Source organism: Leopardus geoffroyi, chromosome D1 (assembly GCF_018350155.1).
Source record: "Leopardus geoffroyi isolate Oge1 chromosome D1, O.geoffroyi_Oge1_pat1.0, whole genome shotgun sequence".
In the NCBI taxonomy this organism is placed as follows: Eukaryota; Metazoa; Chordata; class Mammalia; order Carnivora; family Felidae; genus Leopardus; species Leopardus geoffroyi.
Window position 1 is genome coordinate 66332170 of NC_059329.1, and position 18956 is coordinate 66351125.

At 37.8% G+C, this 18956-nt stretch overlaps 2 protein-coding genes across 5 annotated transcripts in view; both read left to right on the top strand.

The window, feature by feature from the left end:
• The window catches only part of IPO7 (importin 7), a 47630-nt gene extending 38677 nt beyond the window's left edge, over positions 1-8953 (top strand). Inside the window, exons 20-25 of the mRNA XM_045484452.1 lie at positions 1888-1983; positions 2647-2867; positions 2958-3163; positions 4336-4542; positions 5815-5931; positions 6802-8953. Of these exons, the coding sequence (XP_045340408.1) occupies positions 1888-1983; positions 2647-2867; positions 2958-3163; positions 4336-4542; positions 5815-5931; positions 6802-6899 (945 nt within the window). The 3' untranslated portion in view covers positions 6900-8953. The remainder of the gene's footprint in view (positions 1-1887; positions 1984-2646; positions 2868-2957; positions 3164-4335; positions 4543-5814; positions 5932-6801) is intronic.
• Positions 8954-17069: 8116 nt separating this feature from the next.
• Positions 17070-18956, top strand: part of ZNF143 (zinc finger protein 143) — a 56166-nt gene continuing 54279 nt past the window's right edge. The window contains exon 1 of one of the 4 annotated variants that reach the window (XM_045484456.1): positions 17070-17166. Coding sequence is in view for 2 of the 4 variants with exons in the window: in XM_045484453.1 (XP_045340409.1) it covers positions 17125-17166 (42 nt within the window). In the remaining 2 variants the exon portion in view is untranslated. The remainder of the gene's footprint in view (positions 17167-18956) is intronic. The other 3 variants (XM_045484453.1, XM_045484457.1, XM_045484454.1) reach the window with 3 other exon arrangements.

Here is an 18956-nt window from a genome sequence, read left to right on the forward strand (position 1 = left end):
GTGAAGAATGAAGATACATGATACATTATGGCAAATATATGGGGCTGACAGAATAAGGGCTTTAAAAGCTATAAACTAAAAAAGACTGGGTTCTAGATGCCACAGTAATGGCTTTGACAAGTGTTTGTCTTCTGTCTGCCCTGACATTTAATTGGAGTTACAAATTTTTTTGAATTTTAGAGTGCCTGGAACTTACTTACCTTAGCCTAGTTCTTTGCTAGGCTTTGATTCAAAAGAAGGAAAGAATCAACTGATTTGAGAGATACTTGAAAGGATCAGGAATAGTTAGAAGTGTTTATTATACAGAAAATTCTTGGAGGTTACAGGTTTATGGAGACTATATGGAAGTTATTTAGTAAATAGCAAGATTGTAAAAGCCAAGGATTTTTTTTTTTTAATGTTTGTTTATTTTTGAGTGAGTGAGAGAGAGAGACAGAGAGAGACAGTGTGGGCAGGGGAAGGGCAGAGAGAGAGGGAGACACAGAATCCAAAGCAAAAGTCAAGGATTGGGGCACCTGGGTGGCGCAGTCGGTTAAGCGTCCGACTTCAGCCAGGTCACGATCTCGCGGTCCGTGAGTTCGAGCCCCGCGTCAAGCTCTGGGCTGATGGCTCAGAGCCTGGAGCCTGTTTCCGATTCTGTGTCTCCCTCTCTCTCTGACCCTCCCCCGTTCATGCTCTGTCTCTCTCTGTCCCAAAAATAAATAAACGTTGAAAAAAAAAAAAAAAAAGTCAAGGATTTATTTAAAATGAAAGTCAAATAGTACTGTGCCATTTCTTGGAAAATCACAAGTAAGTGTATGGTGAATGTAACTTTTTTTTTATGTTTATTAATTTTTGAGAGAGAGAGAGCATGAGTTGGGGAGGAGCAGAGAGAGAGAGAAAGAGAGAATCCCAAGCACAGAAACCGATTCAGGGCTTGAACCCACAAACGGTGAGATCACGGCCTGAGCCAAAATCAGAAGTTGGACATTTAATGGACTGAGCCACCCAGGCACCCCAGTTAGTTAGTTTTATATAATGTTTTTCTTAAACAGAAGGTAGGGAATAAAATCTTTGAATTGGGGTCCTTCATTATCAGTCAATATAATTGAGTAGCATTTGCAGTTCTATCAGTGTTGAGAGGCAGCAGGGTGTTTAATACCAAGCATTTAAAAAAATGATTTTGTTCTATGGCATTTTTTAGATGGGCTTGTCTCGTTGATCCTTTTCTTTTTGAACATTTCATCACAAAATCATTATCTGGTATATTATTATTTATTGCCAGTTACACAGTTTATGTTACTACTCTGGGAATATTGATATCCATACCATTTATTTGCCTTTTCCAGAAGTTATCCTTAACACTTCGAGTCCTCTAACGCTAACTAGCACAAGTCCAAAAATTTCTTGTCTGGGAACAGCATTTGCCATCAACAGGCTGCCTTTTCTTCTCTCTCACTTCAGTGACACTATTTTTTATTTTGTGAGATTTATGTAGAGAAAAGGCTTTCCTAGCAATGTTAGTTTCTTAAAATTTATTATTTCTTTCTTTCTTTTTTTATTTTCACTTTACATAAGAGCCAGATATCCTTAAGAAAGGTATGGTGCTTTAGCTACCAGGGTTGTATGAGAAGATAGTAGTTTTCAACATGCAGTAATCCAGAATGACACTATAGGGGAAGTGATTTGATTAGACCAGGAGGTAAGAGTGCTGAAATAAGACCAACCAGTAATTCCCAAATCCTCACTGTTGTTTTAGATTATAGTCTGTGTAATAAATATTGCAATCATATATATGAATTAGAATATCTTAAGAAAAACTCCAGAGACTAGACAGGGGACAGAGAAATTCCTTGATTTAAAGGTTTCATGATGCCTCATTGCAGTTTTATATTCTGTATTGATCAGGTTCTTACAGGAGTTGCAGGAGAAGATGCAGAGTGTCATGCAGCAAAATTGTTAGAGGTCATCATTCTACAGTGCAAAGGGCGTGGCATTGACCAGGTCAGTGAGGCAATGATTAATGTTTCCTATTTGAGGCTTCAGAGAGATAATCTTCCCCTCCAGTTTTTTTCTTTTGGGGTATTTTTTGTATATTTTGTATGTTATTATTTATTATGACACTATAGATAACATTTTTTTAATTGTTGGCTTAAAGTTAATATATAACAATCATATGTTTAGTATGTCTGAAAATATGACAAGTTTTATGGCTACTTGTTATCATGCAGAGTGAGATTTTTTTTTTTATAGCATGCTGTGGGAGTATTGTTTGCCACATTATTACTTCGCAGTAAGAAAGATTTAGTTGTTAAATTTCCATGGTCAGTTTCAGTAGGAGTTTTTTTTCCAGCTCTATTGATATAATTCAAATATAATGTCATATAAGTTTAAGGTGTGTAATATGATGAATTGATACACATATATTGTGGAGTGATTACTACAATAAGGTTATTAGTAAGAATATTGTGAATCCACCTGTCTATTGTGGTGAGGCTCAGTGAAGATTTGTCTTCTCTAAAGTTAGATTTCTCAGTGAATCCCTCAACAATATAAACTATTGGGTCATCCAATGGGGATAAAAAGAAGTTGGTTGAGGCAACAAGTTAATATGGGTAGGATGGTTAGATTACTATTAACAGTTTTGGAATATTTTGCTCTTTATAGTGCATTCCCTTATTTGTGGAAGCAGCTTTAGAGAGACTGACAAGAGAGGTGAAGACAAGTGAACTTCGGACAATGTGCCTGCAAGTTGCCATTGCAGCTTTGTATTATAATCCACATCTCCTTCTGAACACCTTAGAAAATCTTCGTTTCCCTAATAATGTTGAACCAGTTACAAATCATTTTATTACACAGTGGCTTAATGATGTTGATTGTTTCTTGGGGTAAGTGACATACATTGGATCTTTGTTTATTTAACTTGGTGAGAAACTCTGCTTATTAAAAAAAAGAAAATATTTTGTTTATATTTTTAGGCTTCATGACAGAAAGATGTGTGTTCTGGGCCTGTGTGCTCTTATTGATATGGAACAAATACCACAAGTTTTAAATCAGGTTTCTGGACAGATTTTGCCAGCTTTTATCCTTTTATTTAATGGATTAAAAAGAGCATATGCTTGCCATGCAGAACACGAAAATGACAGTGATGATGATGATGAAGCTGAAGATGATGATGAAACCGGTAAGGAATTTGTGGTGCAGGAAGCCAGACTTACCGACTTTGAAATATCATTGGACTTGTTTTTTAGCCTGTCTCCTAAAGAAATATGGATCATAGCCAAATGCTTTCATGTTCATTCATTCATAGAAAGACTGCCTTATCTTCCAAATAGAGTAAGGTGTATGAAGGCAGGAACTTTGGATAGATCTCCAACATGTAAAGCACTTCTAGGCATTTATGGTTTTTAGTGTGGGCAAACATCTATCGTCTGTTAGCGCTAACACCTAAGTATACTACGCTATAAAATTAAGTCAATTAGATGTTGGCTAATACATTTCATCTGTAGAACACTAGACTATAAGAGTATAAATTGGTAGAAAGTTGGGTAATGGTTTAAAAAAAAAAAAAACTCCCAAAAGCTACTCTATGGATATAACATAAACTGTAATTTTTTTTATTGGTATTTGGTTTGGTATATACCATAAGTTCTGGAGAACAATAAGTGCTGAATCTCATATTATGTAATCCTTTTTCAGACCTCTAGTATTAAGAATTGTGGTTGGGTTTCTTGGGATTTCTATGAGAAATTTTTTATTCTAGGGGCGCCTGGGTGGCTCATTCGGTTAAGCATCCGACTTCAGCTCAGGTCATGATCTCACAGTCCGTGAGTTTGAGCCCCACGTCGGGCTCTGTGCTGACAGCTCAGAGCCTGGAGCCTGCTTCGGATTCTATGTCTCCCTCTCTCTCTGACCCTCCCCCATTCATGCTCTGTCTCTCTCTGTTTCAAAAATAAATTAACATTAAAAATAAATAAATAAATAAAATTTTTAAAAAAGACATTTTTTATTCTATTGCTGATTTTATATATATACATATATATATAATTTGTTTCATTATTTTGAGAGAGCATGCATGTGAGCAGGGAAAGGGCAGAGAGAGAGAATCTCAAGCAAGTTCTGCACTGTCAGCACAGAGCCTGACACAGGGCTTGGTCTCACAAACCATGAGATCATGAGCCAAAATCAAGATTTGGACACCTAACCAAGTGCCCCTGTTGCTGAGTATTTAAACGCTACTTCCTGAAACTTGAATTTATTCAATTGTGATTTGTAATTTATTGACTGTGGTCACTGTCACTTTGTTGAGTAACAGAATACTGTTAACAAACGCACCTATTTATGACTCTGTGGTAGAGGAACTGGGGAGTGATGAAGATGATATTGATGAAGATGGGCAAGAATATTTGGAGATTTTGGCTAAGCAAGCAGGGGAGGATGGAGATGATGAAGACTGGGAAGAGGATGATGCTGAGGAGACTGCTCTGGAAGGCTATTCCACAATCATTGATGATGAAGATAACCCTGTTGATGAGTATCAGATATTTAAAGCTATATTTCAAAGTAAGTCAACTTTTATATGTAACTCAGCTAGGTCTGTATGATCCATTTTCCTGAATCCATCTGTTCTTGTTTGTGTCTGTCACTTAAAGAAGGGATTTAGGTATATCAAACCCAAACTAGAATATGATTTAAGGATTGGTAGCTAAAGTATACAAAGTTACTTCTACTGTTACCATAGAGTTCCAGAGTATTGCCTCATTTTATTATTTTACTTTTATTTAGATTGTCACGCTGAAACATGCACATTATAAGAAAATGGTGTAGTTCAAAGTTTATACAATGACAGTTCCTCTTTCCCACTTCTGATTCCTAGCCTTTCAGCATTTTCCAGAGTATTTGTGTATCTTTTTTTTTCCTGGCCAAAACCATAATGAACTTTGGAGAATTTGACCATTTTTAACATTAGTGGTCTTAGAATCCCTTTTCTTTTTTCCTGTAGCACATTGTACGTGGCTTTACCATCTTTTACTTGGACTTCAACAAAATATAACATCAGTGTTCCATCCAGCTTAAGAAATTCAAATTGGCACTATATTTGAAACACCCTTTTCTCCACAGTTAACAACTATGTTGACTGTCAGTTCTATATATTATGAGAACTTTGATGTAGAATAAGTTTTCTGATAACCAAGGCATTACTCTTCCAATCCCATGACAAAGCATTTTTGATACAAGGTTACCGAAACACAATAGCTTTTCAAGTTGATCATTTTCAAGTTGCTTTTAACTCTGAATCTTTTATTTTATTATTATTTTTTAATGTTCATTTATTTTTGAGAGAGACAGAGCATGAGTAGGGGAAGAGCAGAGAGAGAAGCAGACACAGAATCTGAAGCAGGCTCCAAGCTCTGAGCTGATAGCACAGAGCCCAATGTGGTGCTCAAACCCATGAACTGTGAGATCATGACCTGAGCCGAAGTTAGACACTCAGCCAACTGAGCCCCCAGGCACCCCTAACTCTGAATCTTTTAAATGGTTGAGATACTTGTAAAGTTTCCCTACTCTATTACTTAATTATATAAGACCTGGTTTCAGTTCTGATTCTTTATTTGCTTAGAGATGTAAATTATGAGAATGATTAGATTTTTTTGAGGCATAAGCCAAACCAGAATTTTTCCTCCCTATCACAAATAAAGTAACTTCATTTATTATTGGGAAAATATAAAGTAGATCAGAATGTCGGTATTGGAGGTGAAGTAGAAGGAACAGAATAGAAAGGAACTACCAGGCCTCTCATAATTTCCCTTTTTCCCCTTGTTTTCTTTTTGATAGCTATACAAAATCGTAATCCTGTGTGGTATCAGGCTTTGACTCATGGTCTTAATGAAGAGCAAAGAAAACAGTTACAGGATATAGCAACTCTGGCTGATCAAAGAAGAGCAGCCCATGGTATGTCAATTGACCACAACCCCTCTTTAATGCAATTATGACTTGATAGAGCTCTAAAATCTTTATATTAAATGATTTAAAATTATATAAAAGCTACAATTGTTGCAGGTGATAGGAATTCTGAAGGAAGGAAATGTGAAGGAATGAAGAAATGAATTCTGTTTTTACCCATAGTGCACTGATTTTAAGTATAATTGGAGACTACTTTCAGTATACAATAGCTTTGATAAAGTTGCTCAAGCTTACGGTGATGGCTTGATAGTAGAAAGTTCTATTAAAAGTGTAAACAAGTTTTTAGGTTATGAAAACTATGCATTTTCTTAGAAATATATTAAAGGAAATCCCAGACATCATCACATCTTAGCATCTTTAAACATTTCAGTATGCATTTTAGAAAAGGACATTTTAGATAATATATAGCCTAACAATTTTCTGTAGGTTTTAATACCATTAGCCAAACTAGTTTAATATAAAAAGAAGTATCCTCCTTATAGAGAAAGCATAGCTTCTTATTAAGGTATTTTATATTTGGATTTGCCAACACTAGATTCATTGGCTGTTACTCCCTTTGAAGACTAAATCCTGATTTAGTATTTGACTCAAAAAGGTTTATTAAAAAAATTTTTTTAACATCAGAAAGTGAAAGTTGGCTAATGTCTATAGCATACAACAGTAGAGTTTATCTTCTCCATATAATGTACCCCTCTTTTATTTCTATGTAAGAGAAGGGGGAAGAGGACAACTTTGGAACTTCCTAGCTAATACTAGTGGGTTAATAAGCTTTTGTTAATGTCTGTCAGTTTCTTCTCTTCTTCAAAGTAGTAAGAAGATCAAATACTCTATTAAACTTCCACGTACTTGTTTTTTTAGAATCCAAAATGATTGAGAAGCATGGAGGATACAAATTCAGTGCTCCAGTTGTGCCAAGTTCTTTCAATTTTGGAGGCCCGGCACCAGGGATGAATTGAATTATCACTTTGTTTCCTGCTGTGTGATTGTAGTGAAGAGCTTGTGTTCCTCCTAGTAGCGGTTCCAGAACTGGTTCATGTTATCTACTCTAAATTAATTGATCAATAGATGGACAAAAAAACCCAGGAGGTGGGACCTGATCATGCAACTTGGCACTGAAAAAGAAACCAGAGGGATTTCAGCAGGGGGGAGGGGGAGGGAGGTACTTTGGGGGCTGTATTTTCTTTATTTTTTGAAGAAAGTAAGATTCTGACTGAAAGTTCAAGTGACACTGTGGAAATCTGAAACGAGGGGATGTCATGAAGGCAGCTTTTCTTTTTCTGAGGAAAAAATAGGCATGGGCTACAGGACTATTTAAAATGTCTCATTTACAGTATAAGCTCAAAGGTAGATGTAATTTTTATACCTATGAGTATTTGTCCGATTTCTGTCTCTTCCTCACCATTGGGTATCTATTCTTTATATGTAAATAAGATAAGGTAATCGATAGCCTTATTCAATCTTCATCATTTTCATTCATCAAAGATTGTTCCTATGTAGATTATTGAACATTTATTGTAGCACTACATAACTGATTAAAACAAATCTGTAAATGAATTAGCACTTTCATATTGAAACAAGCCTGCTAGCCTATGTATAAAATAGCAAAATGTTTGCTGTTTATAAAAAGAAGGGATGTAATGGGGTGGGGGGCAGGGGTAATTTCAAGTTATTAATTTAAAAATGAACTAGCAATTTTGTACCTGGTGACTTTGTGGTGCACTCACCTCTGATAGTGACTTGAATTCGGTATGTTAAAAGGGGTTAGTGATATTTCATTGCTGCTAAAAAATGGCAACTCCCTCTGTGTCCTGTTTTTTCTTAAAGCTCTCAGTGTACAAGTGGATACTTGGATACAAGACCTTACTGTATCAAATAAGAAAGGTGATATTTGAAGCATGTAAATTGGATATAAAGTTCTACTCTTAAAGAGTTGATAAAAGAGTATGGTTAAACATCTATATATGCAATCTATTAAAAGAACTTAATTCGGCTATTATGTCTTGATTTGATTGCAGTTTTTTCCTAATTATAAAACTTTTTCCTTATTGGCCTGTTTTTATCCTGTACCTGGAAACAGTGCAAAATGCACACTTCTAAAATTTAACATTTAATACCTGCCCATATCCCCCTCTCCTAATCTCTCCTACCCCTCTTGTTGATTGTGGTATCTGATCTTAGATAGATAGGCTGAAGGCACACGGTTCCCTCCAAAAACCACTATTGATACCACTGCAAAAACAAGCCAGCAACAAAGACCATGGAGAGGTTGGCTTGCTTCCCTCTCTCCTAACTGCATGTTCAAAAATAAGCCTTTATTGATCTTGAACATCTGTCAGATGAGTCATACATTGGGTTATTTTTTTATATACATGTATACACACAATATTTCAAATTGAAAGCAACATCTCAATGGATTCAAAACTATTAAATGCTGTTGTCTATAACAGACTAGGAAATTTATAATTGTAAAAATGAAACAAATGCACATATTGATATTTAAAATGCGTAATGAAGAAAACCCATTGGTGTTGTGCTTTTCTTGTATGCCAATAATTAAGCCACTACTGTTGGCACTGTGTGGTTTTCTATTTTAACACTGAAGGAGTGAAAGTATTTCCTATATTTATGAATTTACTATGAAAATCTTGGCAAAAAAAGAAAAAAAATTGTCTGTCTAAAATGTGTGGGTGAAAACTGTTAATCAAGTGTGTTTCTACTTTTTTCCCCCAAGTTGGACACCATCTGTATACCCTAGGTTGCTTAAGGGGATTTCACTATTATATAAAAATCAATAAAATTAAAATGGAGTAGTTGTATATATGCAACATTGTGTACAGAGGGGATATATTGAATAGTATTAAACATTTTCGTCTTCCTTTACCTTTTATCCCTTAATATCTAGCCTACTTTTTTAAATTTCAGACTTCAATGCTCTTTGAATTGATAATTCCAATTTTCACATTGTTATTGGAAAACCATATCTAATAAAGGTTTTAGTTATTCCCATGCACAGTATGAAAATTCTCATTTGCTGAGCTTTTATTCCAAGAAAACGTATTGTTATGTCTTTGAGAATTTTTATTGTCTCCTCTGTCATACAATCTAATCTCCATTTACATATTTTAATTGAAAGTAAAGACCTTAAAATTAAATTACGTGAATATTAACTAGTACTCCAGTGTTAGTTTCTAATGTATCAAATATATATATCTCAGTTATTCACAGTATTTCCTTAAATTTAACATCAAATTATAGTTGGTTTTTTTTTTTTTTTACAGATTATGCACCTTGGTATTTGTCAGTGCTTCTGGACAAGGTTGTAGAACTTTGGATAACTTCAAGAGTATTTACAGACTTGTAATTGGTTGCATGTAGATACTATTTATTCAGTATACAGCCTTTTCCACAGTTTCGCTAACCTATAACTTAAACTTTTTAATTTCTAGAAGTTAATTATGATTTGGTTTAGGTTTCAATTTTTGTTTTGTTTAACGGCTTTCAGCGAAAGCATAGAAACTTCACTTTTTGGTAAACTTAAACCATCTATTTTTTAAAAATATATTCATTTATCATTGTTAAGAAAAGTTAATCTGTTTCTCTCCAGGTATAAATGGTGATTACTAAGCTACACACCTTATCAAGATAGTGATTGCTGTGCTCACCTCTGGAAAAGACCAGAGTGTAGAGCAGGGGTGGCCAAACCACAACCCTATGACTATATGCCTTTATTCAGCCCCAGATGTAGGCCCTGAAGCAAGCATGAAGAAAAGGTCATTAAGAACTGTATTAATAGGACTAAACCACATCTTTGGGAAGATCTAACACAATGCCTTAAGCATAGTAGGCATTCCATAAATGTTTGTAAAATGAATGACCTAAAATTACATTAAAACCTATCCATTATAAAAATGTCAGTTTTGTTCTATATACTTTTAAGTTCTGGTGAAGATTATCTGTGAATCTTTATTAGCATGCCTAAATTCTAGATTTTACCCTTGATGAGGTTGGCCACTCTTGGAATTGCACTTTGGTGCATGTGGTTCTTACAAAGGGAAACTAGATACCCAGCTAGAAATCCGGGATTTTATCAGTATGTAAGGGGAAAGTATCTTTTAAGTAACTTCTTTGTGAAGTAATCCTCCCTTTCTCGGCTTTTTTAAAGCATAGGTGATCATATATACGTCTAGATTTTGCTTTCATGTATAGATTGAAATTTGTCAGTTACACTCAATATTTGAATCCTATATTTAAATGCTTCCTATCTGAGTCTTAAAAGATTTTTTTTTACTTTTTGAGAGGGAGTGCATGTGCGCACGCAAGCAGGGCAGAGGGAGCGGGAGAGAGAATCTTAAGTAGTTTCCACCACAGTGCAGAGTCCAACATGGGGCTCAGTCTCTTAATTGTAAGATCATGACCTGAGTCAAAATCAAGAATCAGACAATCAACTGAGCCACTATCCAGGTGCTCTTTAAGAGTTTTTAGGGGCACCTGGGTGGCTCAGTCGGTTAAGTATCCAACTTCTGCTTAGGTCATAATCTCATGTTTCATGGTTGTTCAAGCCCTGCATTGGGCTGAGTTTGAGTTGACAGTTCAGAGCCTGGAGCCTGCTTCAGATTCTGTGCCTCTCTCTCTGTCCTTCCCCTACTTATGCTTGCTCTCTCAAAAATAAACATTAAAAAATAAAATTAAAATCGTTTAATGAACTAAAGCTAGAAATACAAGGGAACTCCTCAACCTGAAAAAAGGGCATTACCAAAACTCTTTTTTTTCTTAATTTTATTTTTATTTATTTATTTATTTATTTATTTATTTATTTATTTATTTATTTATTTATTTTTGAGAGAGAGAGGGTGCAAGCAGGGGAGGAGCAGAGAGAGGGAGACACAGAATCCAAAGCAGGCTTCAGTCTCTGAGCTGTCAGCACAGAGCCCAATGTGGGGCTTGAATTCATGAACCATGAGATCATGACTCAGCCGAAGTCAGATGCTTAAGCTACTGAGCCACCGAGGTGCCCCTCAAAAACCTTTTTTAAAAAGCTAATTAAAGGACCTAATGAAGAAAGGATAAAAACTACAATCAAGAACCAGACAAGCAAGTAACCTGTTGCCAATTCTGTTCAACATTTTACCTGAGATTGTGTAGCCGGGGCAATTAGGCAAGAAGAAGAAATAAAAGCCTTTCAGATTGGAATGGAAGAAGTGAAACTTTGCAGATGACATGATCTTATAGAAAGCTTATAGGAATCCACATATAGAAAAGAGCTAAGGGCTTAATCACAGTTGCAAGACACAAGATTAATATTCAAAAAACCCCTTATATTCCTATACAATAGCAATGAAAATAAAATTGCATTTATAATAGCATCAAAAATTTAGCAAAGCTGAACATAAAGTCTATAAACGCTGTTGGAAAAAGACCTAAATGGAAAGACCTCCCATATTCATGAGTTGAAAGTATCATGATGGCAACACTCCCCAGATCTACAGATTCTGTGTAATCCCTAAAAAATCCCAGCTACTTTTTTTTTTTTTTTTTTTACAGGAATTGACAAAATAATTGTAAAATTGTATGGAAATGCAAGGGACTCAACCATGACAGTGGTACTGGTGTAAGAATAGACATTTTATACTGACTGATGGAATAAAGTTGAGAATACAGAAATAAAACTAAGTTTATGCTCAACTGATTTTTGACAAGGGTGCCAAGACCATTCAATATGAAAATAATCTTTTCAAGTGATCCTGAGACAGCTGGGTATGTACCCTCACACCATACATAAATGTGGTTAAAAGATATACATATAAGGGGGCGCCTGGGTGGCGCAGTCGGTTAAGCGTCCGACTTCAGCCAGGTCACGATCTCGTGGTCCGTGAGTTCGAGCCCCGCGTCGGGCTCTGGGCTGATAGCTCAGAGACTGGAGCCTGTTTCCGATTCTGTGTCTCCCTCTCTCTCTGCCCCTCCCCCGTTCATGTTCTGTCTCTCTCTGTCCCAAAGATAAATAAACGTTGAAAAAAAAAATTTTTAATAAAAAAAAAAAAAAAAAAAAAGATTTACATATAAGACCTCACTCAAACTTTGAAACTCTTAGGAAAAAATGCATTAATCTTTGTGACTCTGAATTAGGCAACGGTTTCTTGGATCTAACACTAAAGCACAAGCAACAAAAGGTTAAAATAGGTGACTTGAACTTCATCAAAATTTTAAACTGCTTCAAAGTGAAAAGACAACCAAGAGGACCTTTACAACTCAACAACAAAAAAACCCCAATTGAAAAAATGGGAATCCTGGGTTGCCTGGCTGACTCAGTTGGTAGAAGATGCGATTCTTGATCTTGGGCTCAGGAGTTCAAGCCCCATGTTAGGCACAGAGCTTATTTAAAAAAAAAAAAAAATTCTTCAAAGAAATGGCCTGTATCAGGAAAAGATGCTCAATGTCACTGGCCACTAGGGAAATCACAAAGAGATATTTCACACCGATTAGCATGTCTATCATTGAGAAGGTGAACAATTACAAGTTTGAAGAGGATGTAGAGAAACTGGCACACTCAAATTGCTGAGAATGCTTACCTGTTGTAGAAAAGTTTGGCAGTTCCTCAGAAGACTGAAAATAGTGGAACACAGAAATGCTCCTAGATGTACATACCCACAAGAAATGAAACACGTTTGCACAAAAACATGGACATAATTGTTCATAGCATTATAGCCAAAAGGTGAAAACCCAAATAACCCATTAATTGATGGATAAACAAAATGTATAGTCACAACCAGTCGGATATTAACAATAAAAAGTAAGTACTGTTAACATGCTACAATGTGGATGAGCCTTGAAACAGTGAAAGAAGTCAAAATGTTCCATTTATATGAAATGTCTAGAATTGTCAAATCCAGAGACAAATTAGTGGTTGTGGGAGTGGGAAAGGGAATGAAGACTGCTAATGGATGATGAAGGTTTTCTTCTGGTGAAGATGACAATGTTTTATTTTTTCTTTAGGTTGTATTTATTTGAGTAACTCTACACCCATGTGGGGCTCAAACTCACGACCCTGAGATCAAGAGTCCAACCGAGCCAGCCAGGTACCCTGATGAAAATATTTTAGGTTGCATGTCTTGTGAATATACTAAAAACTACTCAAGTATAGTTCAAAATGGTGAGTTTTATATGAATACCCCTATTTTCATTTTTTTTTCAAAATATATTATTTTTTAAGTTTATTTACTTTTAGAGTGATCAGGGCAGAGGTGGGGGGCGGGCGGGAGCGGGGAGAGAGAATCAGTCCCAAGCTGGCTCCATGTTGTCAGTGCGGGACTGGATTCACCAACTGTGCGATCTTGACCTGAACTGAAATCGAATCTGATGCTTAACTGACTTAGCCACCCAGGCGCCCCTCAATTTTCAGTTTTCTTAAGTCAAATTTGGGTAAAGTTCTCTAAAAAGCATGAAATGTGCCTAAAGTAAAAACAGTTTTACTCATGGTTATTCAGTTGTAAATAGTCTAGAGATTGGAGTCAATCTTAGGGATTGTACTCTCATACTTTGTTTTGTTACTAGTTCATTCTTTATTTTTTAATTTTTATTAAGTAACTGTAGGCCTAAGATAGAGCTCAAATCCAGGATTCCCAGATCAAGAGTCACACATTCCACCAACTGAGCCAGCCAAGTGCCCCGTTCATATTTTAAATCTCATCACCCTAACAGCAGCCCTACTACCTGTAGTTTTCCATAAATGGTGTAGCTCTGCTTTATCTTCTGATGTAATATATAGTATTAAGAATTTAAGACTGAGCCAAACTTTTTTTCTCAAAAAAGTTACAGCACTTAGTGTTTTTCTGTAAAATGGTGTATCAATCATACTGCTTATTTGGAGACATGAACTTCACTTAAAAAAAATCCCACCTTGTCTCAAGAGAATGTTTTCCCAGAAAAATAAAATCATGTTAAAACCACTGGTTGCATTCTTCGACTGCTCACTATCTACTATGTATATTAATTGGTTTTCCTTTTTTCTGTAATGTTGTACTTCAGATTTAAGTAAATATAATTAGAAGCCAAAATGATAGTCAGAATGTCATGGAGATAGTTTCAGAAGGACACTTGGAATCTTAAGGGGCTTCAGAAGATTTATATTTTGTAAATTGAGGGTGTTATTTTCCCTTTAGTTTGTCACTAAAGTAAACAACACACATTAACAATTGGTAAACCCTGAAGCTCATTAATTGGGTGATCTTTTCAAATAAGGTTGACAAATTGATCCAACAATAGAGTTGGTAAAAAGAAAAAAAAAATGCATTCATATTGGCATTAGAGATGAGCTTGAAATAAGGGAAATTGTGCAATTAGCCACTAACAAAACATTACTAGTTGTATCATATCTATACTTCTACATATATCCTCCCAATTACACTGTGAAATAAGTGGTTTTACCTTACCAATGAGTTAACAAATTCTGAGACTAGGACACATCTACAGCCACAACTCCCAGAGAGCAAGAAACTAGTTTGGTTTTAAATTTGTTAGTGTTGAAAATAAAATCTACAAACTCATGATAAAAAAATTCAAATTTATTACAGAATTTAGTAAAGTGAGCTATAACAACTTCTCCCAGAAATCATTTCTTTGTTCTTTTTAATTTTTAAAAAAAATGTTTATTTTTGAGAAAGACACAGAGCCAGAGGAGGGGAGGGGCACAGAGAGAGGGAGACAAAGAACCCAAAGCAGGCTCTAGGCTCCGAGCTGTTTGCATAGGGTCTGACCTGGGGCTCCATCCCAGGAACCGCAAGGCCATGACCTGGGCCGAAGTCGACTCTTGACTGACTTAAGCCCCCAGGCGCCTGTTTTCTTTCTTTTTTTAAGCATGCTTCACACCCAGGGTGCAGTCTAACATGGGGCTTGATATGAGAAAATCAACCAGTTCTCCAGAAAGTTTTGGGTACTGAAAGGAATGTTTTAAAAAACATGATGGGAACAGTTTTTAAAGGAGGCTGGAAACGGCAAGCCTATTTAGGAAATTGGGGAAATGGTCCAGCTTTATCTAAGAGCTTGAAATAGCACTGAGTGGAAGTGAAATATTTTTAAGCCATTAATTTGAGATGTAGTAAGATAGAAGACAGGTGATTGGGGAAAATCTGAATATTATGAATGGCGTTGAATACCACGTGTACTTCAACTCTGTTCTACAGTCACTGGTAAATACTATTAACACAAAGTATCATTACCTGTGACAAAATCAGAATTAAGATTTTTTCTCTCAATCAGGTTACAATTATAGCACCCTATCCACCACCACCAATTTTTCAACCACTCAGAAGGTTCTGGGGATATAAAGATATCCTATAATTGCAATCTACAACTAACTACAGGGTGATTTTTAAGTTATTTTTGCGATTCTGTATTATACTGTGTTTTAATGAGTAGACTGAAGGCAAGGGACTCAATAATAACTGGCTAAACTGCATAAAAGTACAGATTCTTTTAATGACACTTCTGTTTATACAAGTATAATATCCGGAAGGTACTGAAAGATTAATTAAACATCTTGTTTTTCATCTAAACTCTCCACCTCTGTGACAAAGGGAATGTATCCATTGGGCACAAATTTGTTTTGTAAGCGTATTCCTCCAGCTTCAAGTAACCTAGTTTTGTGTCACATTTTTCATCTTTACAAGGGCGTAAAAAATAGTAACTACTTTAAATTCCTAAGCAATACGTATTCAAAATAAATTCAAAGTCCTATTTACCTTCTAATGGAGTTTGGGCACCGATTATGCAACTGTGCCTTGGTTAGGTAACCCGGCGGGCCGGTGAGTCAGCCTCCACACCCCGCCAAAAAGAATGTAACGTTAATGTCTCAATCTAGACTCCACAGGCTAGCTACCTCTAACACTCTAACATCCTTTTTCTTTAATCCTTTAGCCATAATCACCATTTGAAATCCAAGACACTAAATGAAACACCATACAGCTCTCTCCAGTTTTTCTAAGCAGGTCACAAAAGTATTAAATCCATCAGCCACCTTATTCTCTTAGTAACCCCCTCATTCTACACCTATAATGCTCGGTTTAACACATCTTGAGTCTTCACACCATCTCATCTTTACGCAGCTTTGTCAAAGCAAATAAACACTTAATACTCCTGAAAACACTAGTATTTCCAATAGTTTAGAAAAAGTCTGGGTTGAGAGCTACAAGAAACTATGACCTAAACTTCACAACTAATTTGTATCCATTCTTAACGGTTTGGGGGAGCCCAAGTCAATGTTTTTCCCACCCTTTCAACTTTCCTTTAATTAGCAACACATACAAAAGGGAAAGTAAAAAACGAGGGTAGCGACACCAATACAGACTTAAGATTTTTAACCTAAACAACATGAAAGCGCAAAAGCATCCGAAGGGTCTCCCAGCAGAGTCTAGGACTACCGCCCCGTTCGTTGCGGAGCTCCCTCGCAGTTTCGGCAAGGGCAGGAGGCCCACTCTCCCACCGAATGATGATGCCCCGGCGACTTGAGAAGCGCAGGCAGGCCTAGCAGCCAGGGACCGGCACACAGCAGCTCTTGGAAAACAAAGCCGTCGCCCGAAACCAAAGGCCTCAACTGGCACCGAGAGCCCCCAGGGAGCGGTCAGGCGTCTTATTCTGTACTAGCCCTCCCCACAACCTCCCTCCCAACGGGGCGACACTCGGCAGTCGCTAGGTAAGGCCCAACCAGTCTCCAGAACGCACTCCAGCAAGCCCACCGGGAGAGCCAAGGCCACCTCCTAGCCCCTGTGGGGAAAATGGCGCCTGTCACCCCTTCTCCCTCCCGGCTAGTCACAAGGACCATCCTCCCTCCCTCGCTACAAAATGGCGCCTCCCGCTGAGGCCCCAGAATCGGCATAAATCACTTGTCAACGAGGCGGTGTCGGTCTAGGATGAGCGGTTCTGCCAACCAGTCAGACACAGGAACTTTGATTCCGCACTTTGCACAAGCCACTCAGGCGCTAGCTGCAAGGCCAGACGAAACTGACGTCAAGAAAAGGAGGCGTGAATAAGGCGGTCTCCTTTCGCGTCGCCTTAATTTGAGCCAATGGCAAGTAGGAAGCGTCTTGTGAGTGACGTAATGCCCGCCCAATGGAGGCTGGGGGCGGGCCTCAGACTGGCTATGCGGGTTACGGGGCCTGGGGGCCGGGCGGCTGTTTCCTGTCCTGGTGCATGGTGGTCGGACGAAGGAATTGTTGGAAAATTTTCTCGGAGGTTCGTATATAAATGTGTTTTTACCCAGTGTGCATTATTCTCCGCCCGGCCGCCGCCCTCAGCGCGGCGGCGCGGGCCCGCTCGGGCCCGGGCTCTGACTCCGGCTGCTCAGCCTTCGCCGCAGGCCCTGCCGATCCTACGGCCGGCCTCGGTAGCGGCGCCTGGGTAGAAGCGGAGTTTATTAATAACCCGCGGCCGCCACTCTAGGGCGGCGGAGCTTTTCTCGCTGAGAACGCAACCTCCCCCCCCCCAACCTAGTCTCTGCGCGGTGCGCCCCGCCTGTTCCCCTCAGGGGACCGCCGAGGGGGAGGGAGTGAAGGAGGGGAGGGTGGAGCCCTCGGGAGCCTGGAGGCGCTTCTCGGCTTGACCTCCGCGCGGGGCGAGTCCCCAGACGCCGCCTAGGCGAAGCTCCTCCGGCTGGGACGCCGAGGCACGGTCAGCTCCAGGCCCCAGCCCAGCCTGGCGCCGGCGGCAGGACTGGCCAAGGGCCCTCTCGGGATCCTGCCTTCGGATCGCACCCAGAATTTCGTCCCGCCCAGATCGTGCACAGATTTCTTGTTTTCTCACTTTTTTTTTTTCTTCCACTTTTAGATTACTGAGGCCTAACATGGAATATTGGAAATTGTCAGTTTTTCTTGCCCTTTTTTCTCGGTTTTGGCCAGAGTTAACGAATCTTTCAGTTGCTTTGTACTATGTTACCGTGGAACGGGAACCAATTTTTATTCCCTCCGCTTTTGCTATTTTGAACATTTTAAGCGTTTTAACCGCATTAACGAAGTTAAGCAAAAAATAGGAAAGAATACCATTGCTAAACCCATTATATTTGTTTAAAATCAACTTCAGCCGTTGCTTTTAGAAGTGTCTAATCAGCTGGTATAATAATGAAGTGGGGTTGTGGTGAGAAATTGTAGGTTCAAAGTCGTCCTTTGGGTGATACGTGTTTTGCTGAATTAAGAAAAATCTGCAGTTAACAGAAATCTGCAGTATTTAATACTTGCTCTTACTGAGTGCCTAGTTTAAGTTCATTGTTAAAGTGTCTAGTAAGAATAGATGATCAGATCACTAAATACGATGCATAACTAATTTCTCCAGGCGTATTTTGACTACTTAGGAAATTAATTATTTGGCCATTTACAAATACTTGATCGGCTGTTTTTTCTATAGCCCCCTTTTATTTTCTAAAAATAATGTCTTTATTGATATAACTTACATATCTTACACTTCACCCATTTGAAGTATGTAATTAGGTTTAATAAATTCACAGTTGTGCTACCATCACCACAATCCATTTTAAAACACGTTCATCACTTCAAAATGAAACTGTACCGGTTAAGTTACTCCTCATTTACCCATAAACCTTCCCCAACCACTAATCTACAGATTTGCTTATTCTGAACATTTTATATAAATGGAATCACGTATGTGGGCTGTTGTGACTTTTTTCCACAGCATAATGTTTGCAAAGTTCATTAATGTTTTAACTTGTGTCAGTACTTCATTTCTCTTTATTGCCAAGTATTATTTCATTGCATGGACATAACTTTTATTCATCCATTCATCTGTTGGTGGACATTTGGGTTTTCACTTGTTGTGATGCATAATGCTGCTGTGAACATTTGTGTACAAGTGTTTGCGTGAACATGTGTTTTCTATTCTCTGGTATAAGTACCAAGGAGTAGAATTTCTTGGTTGTATGGTAACTCTGCTCAACCTTTTGAGGAACTGTCAAACTCTTCCAAATTGTCTACATCATTTTATATTCCTCTCAGCAGTGTTTGAGTGTTCCCATT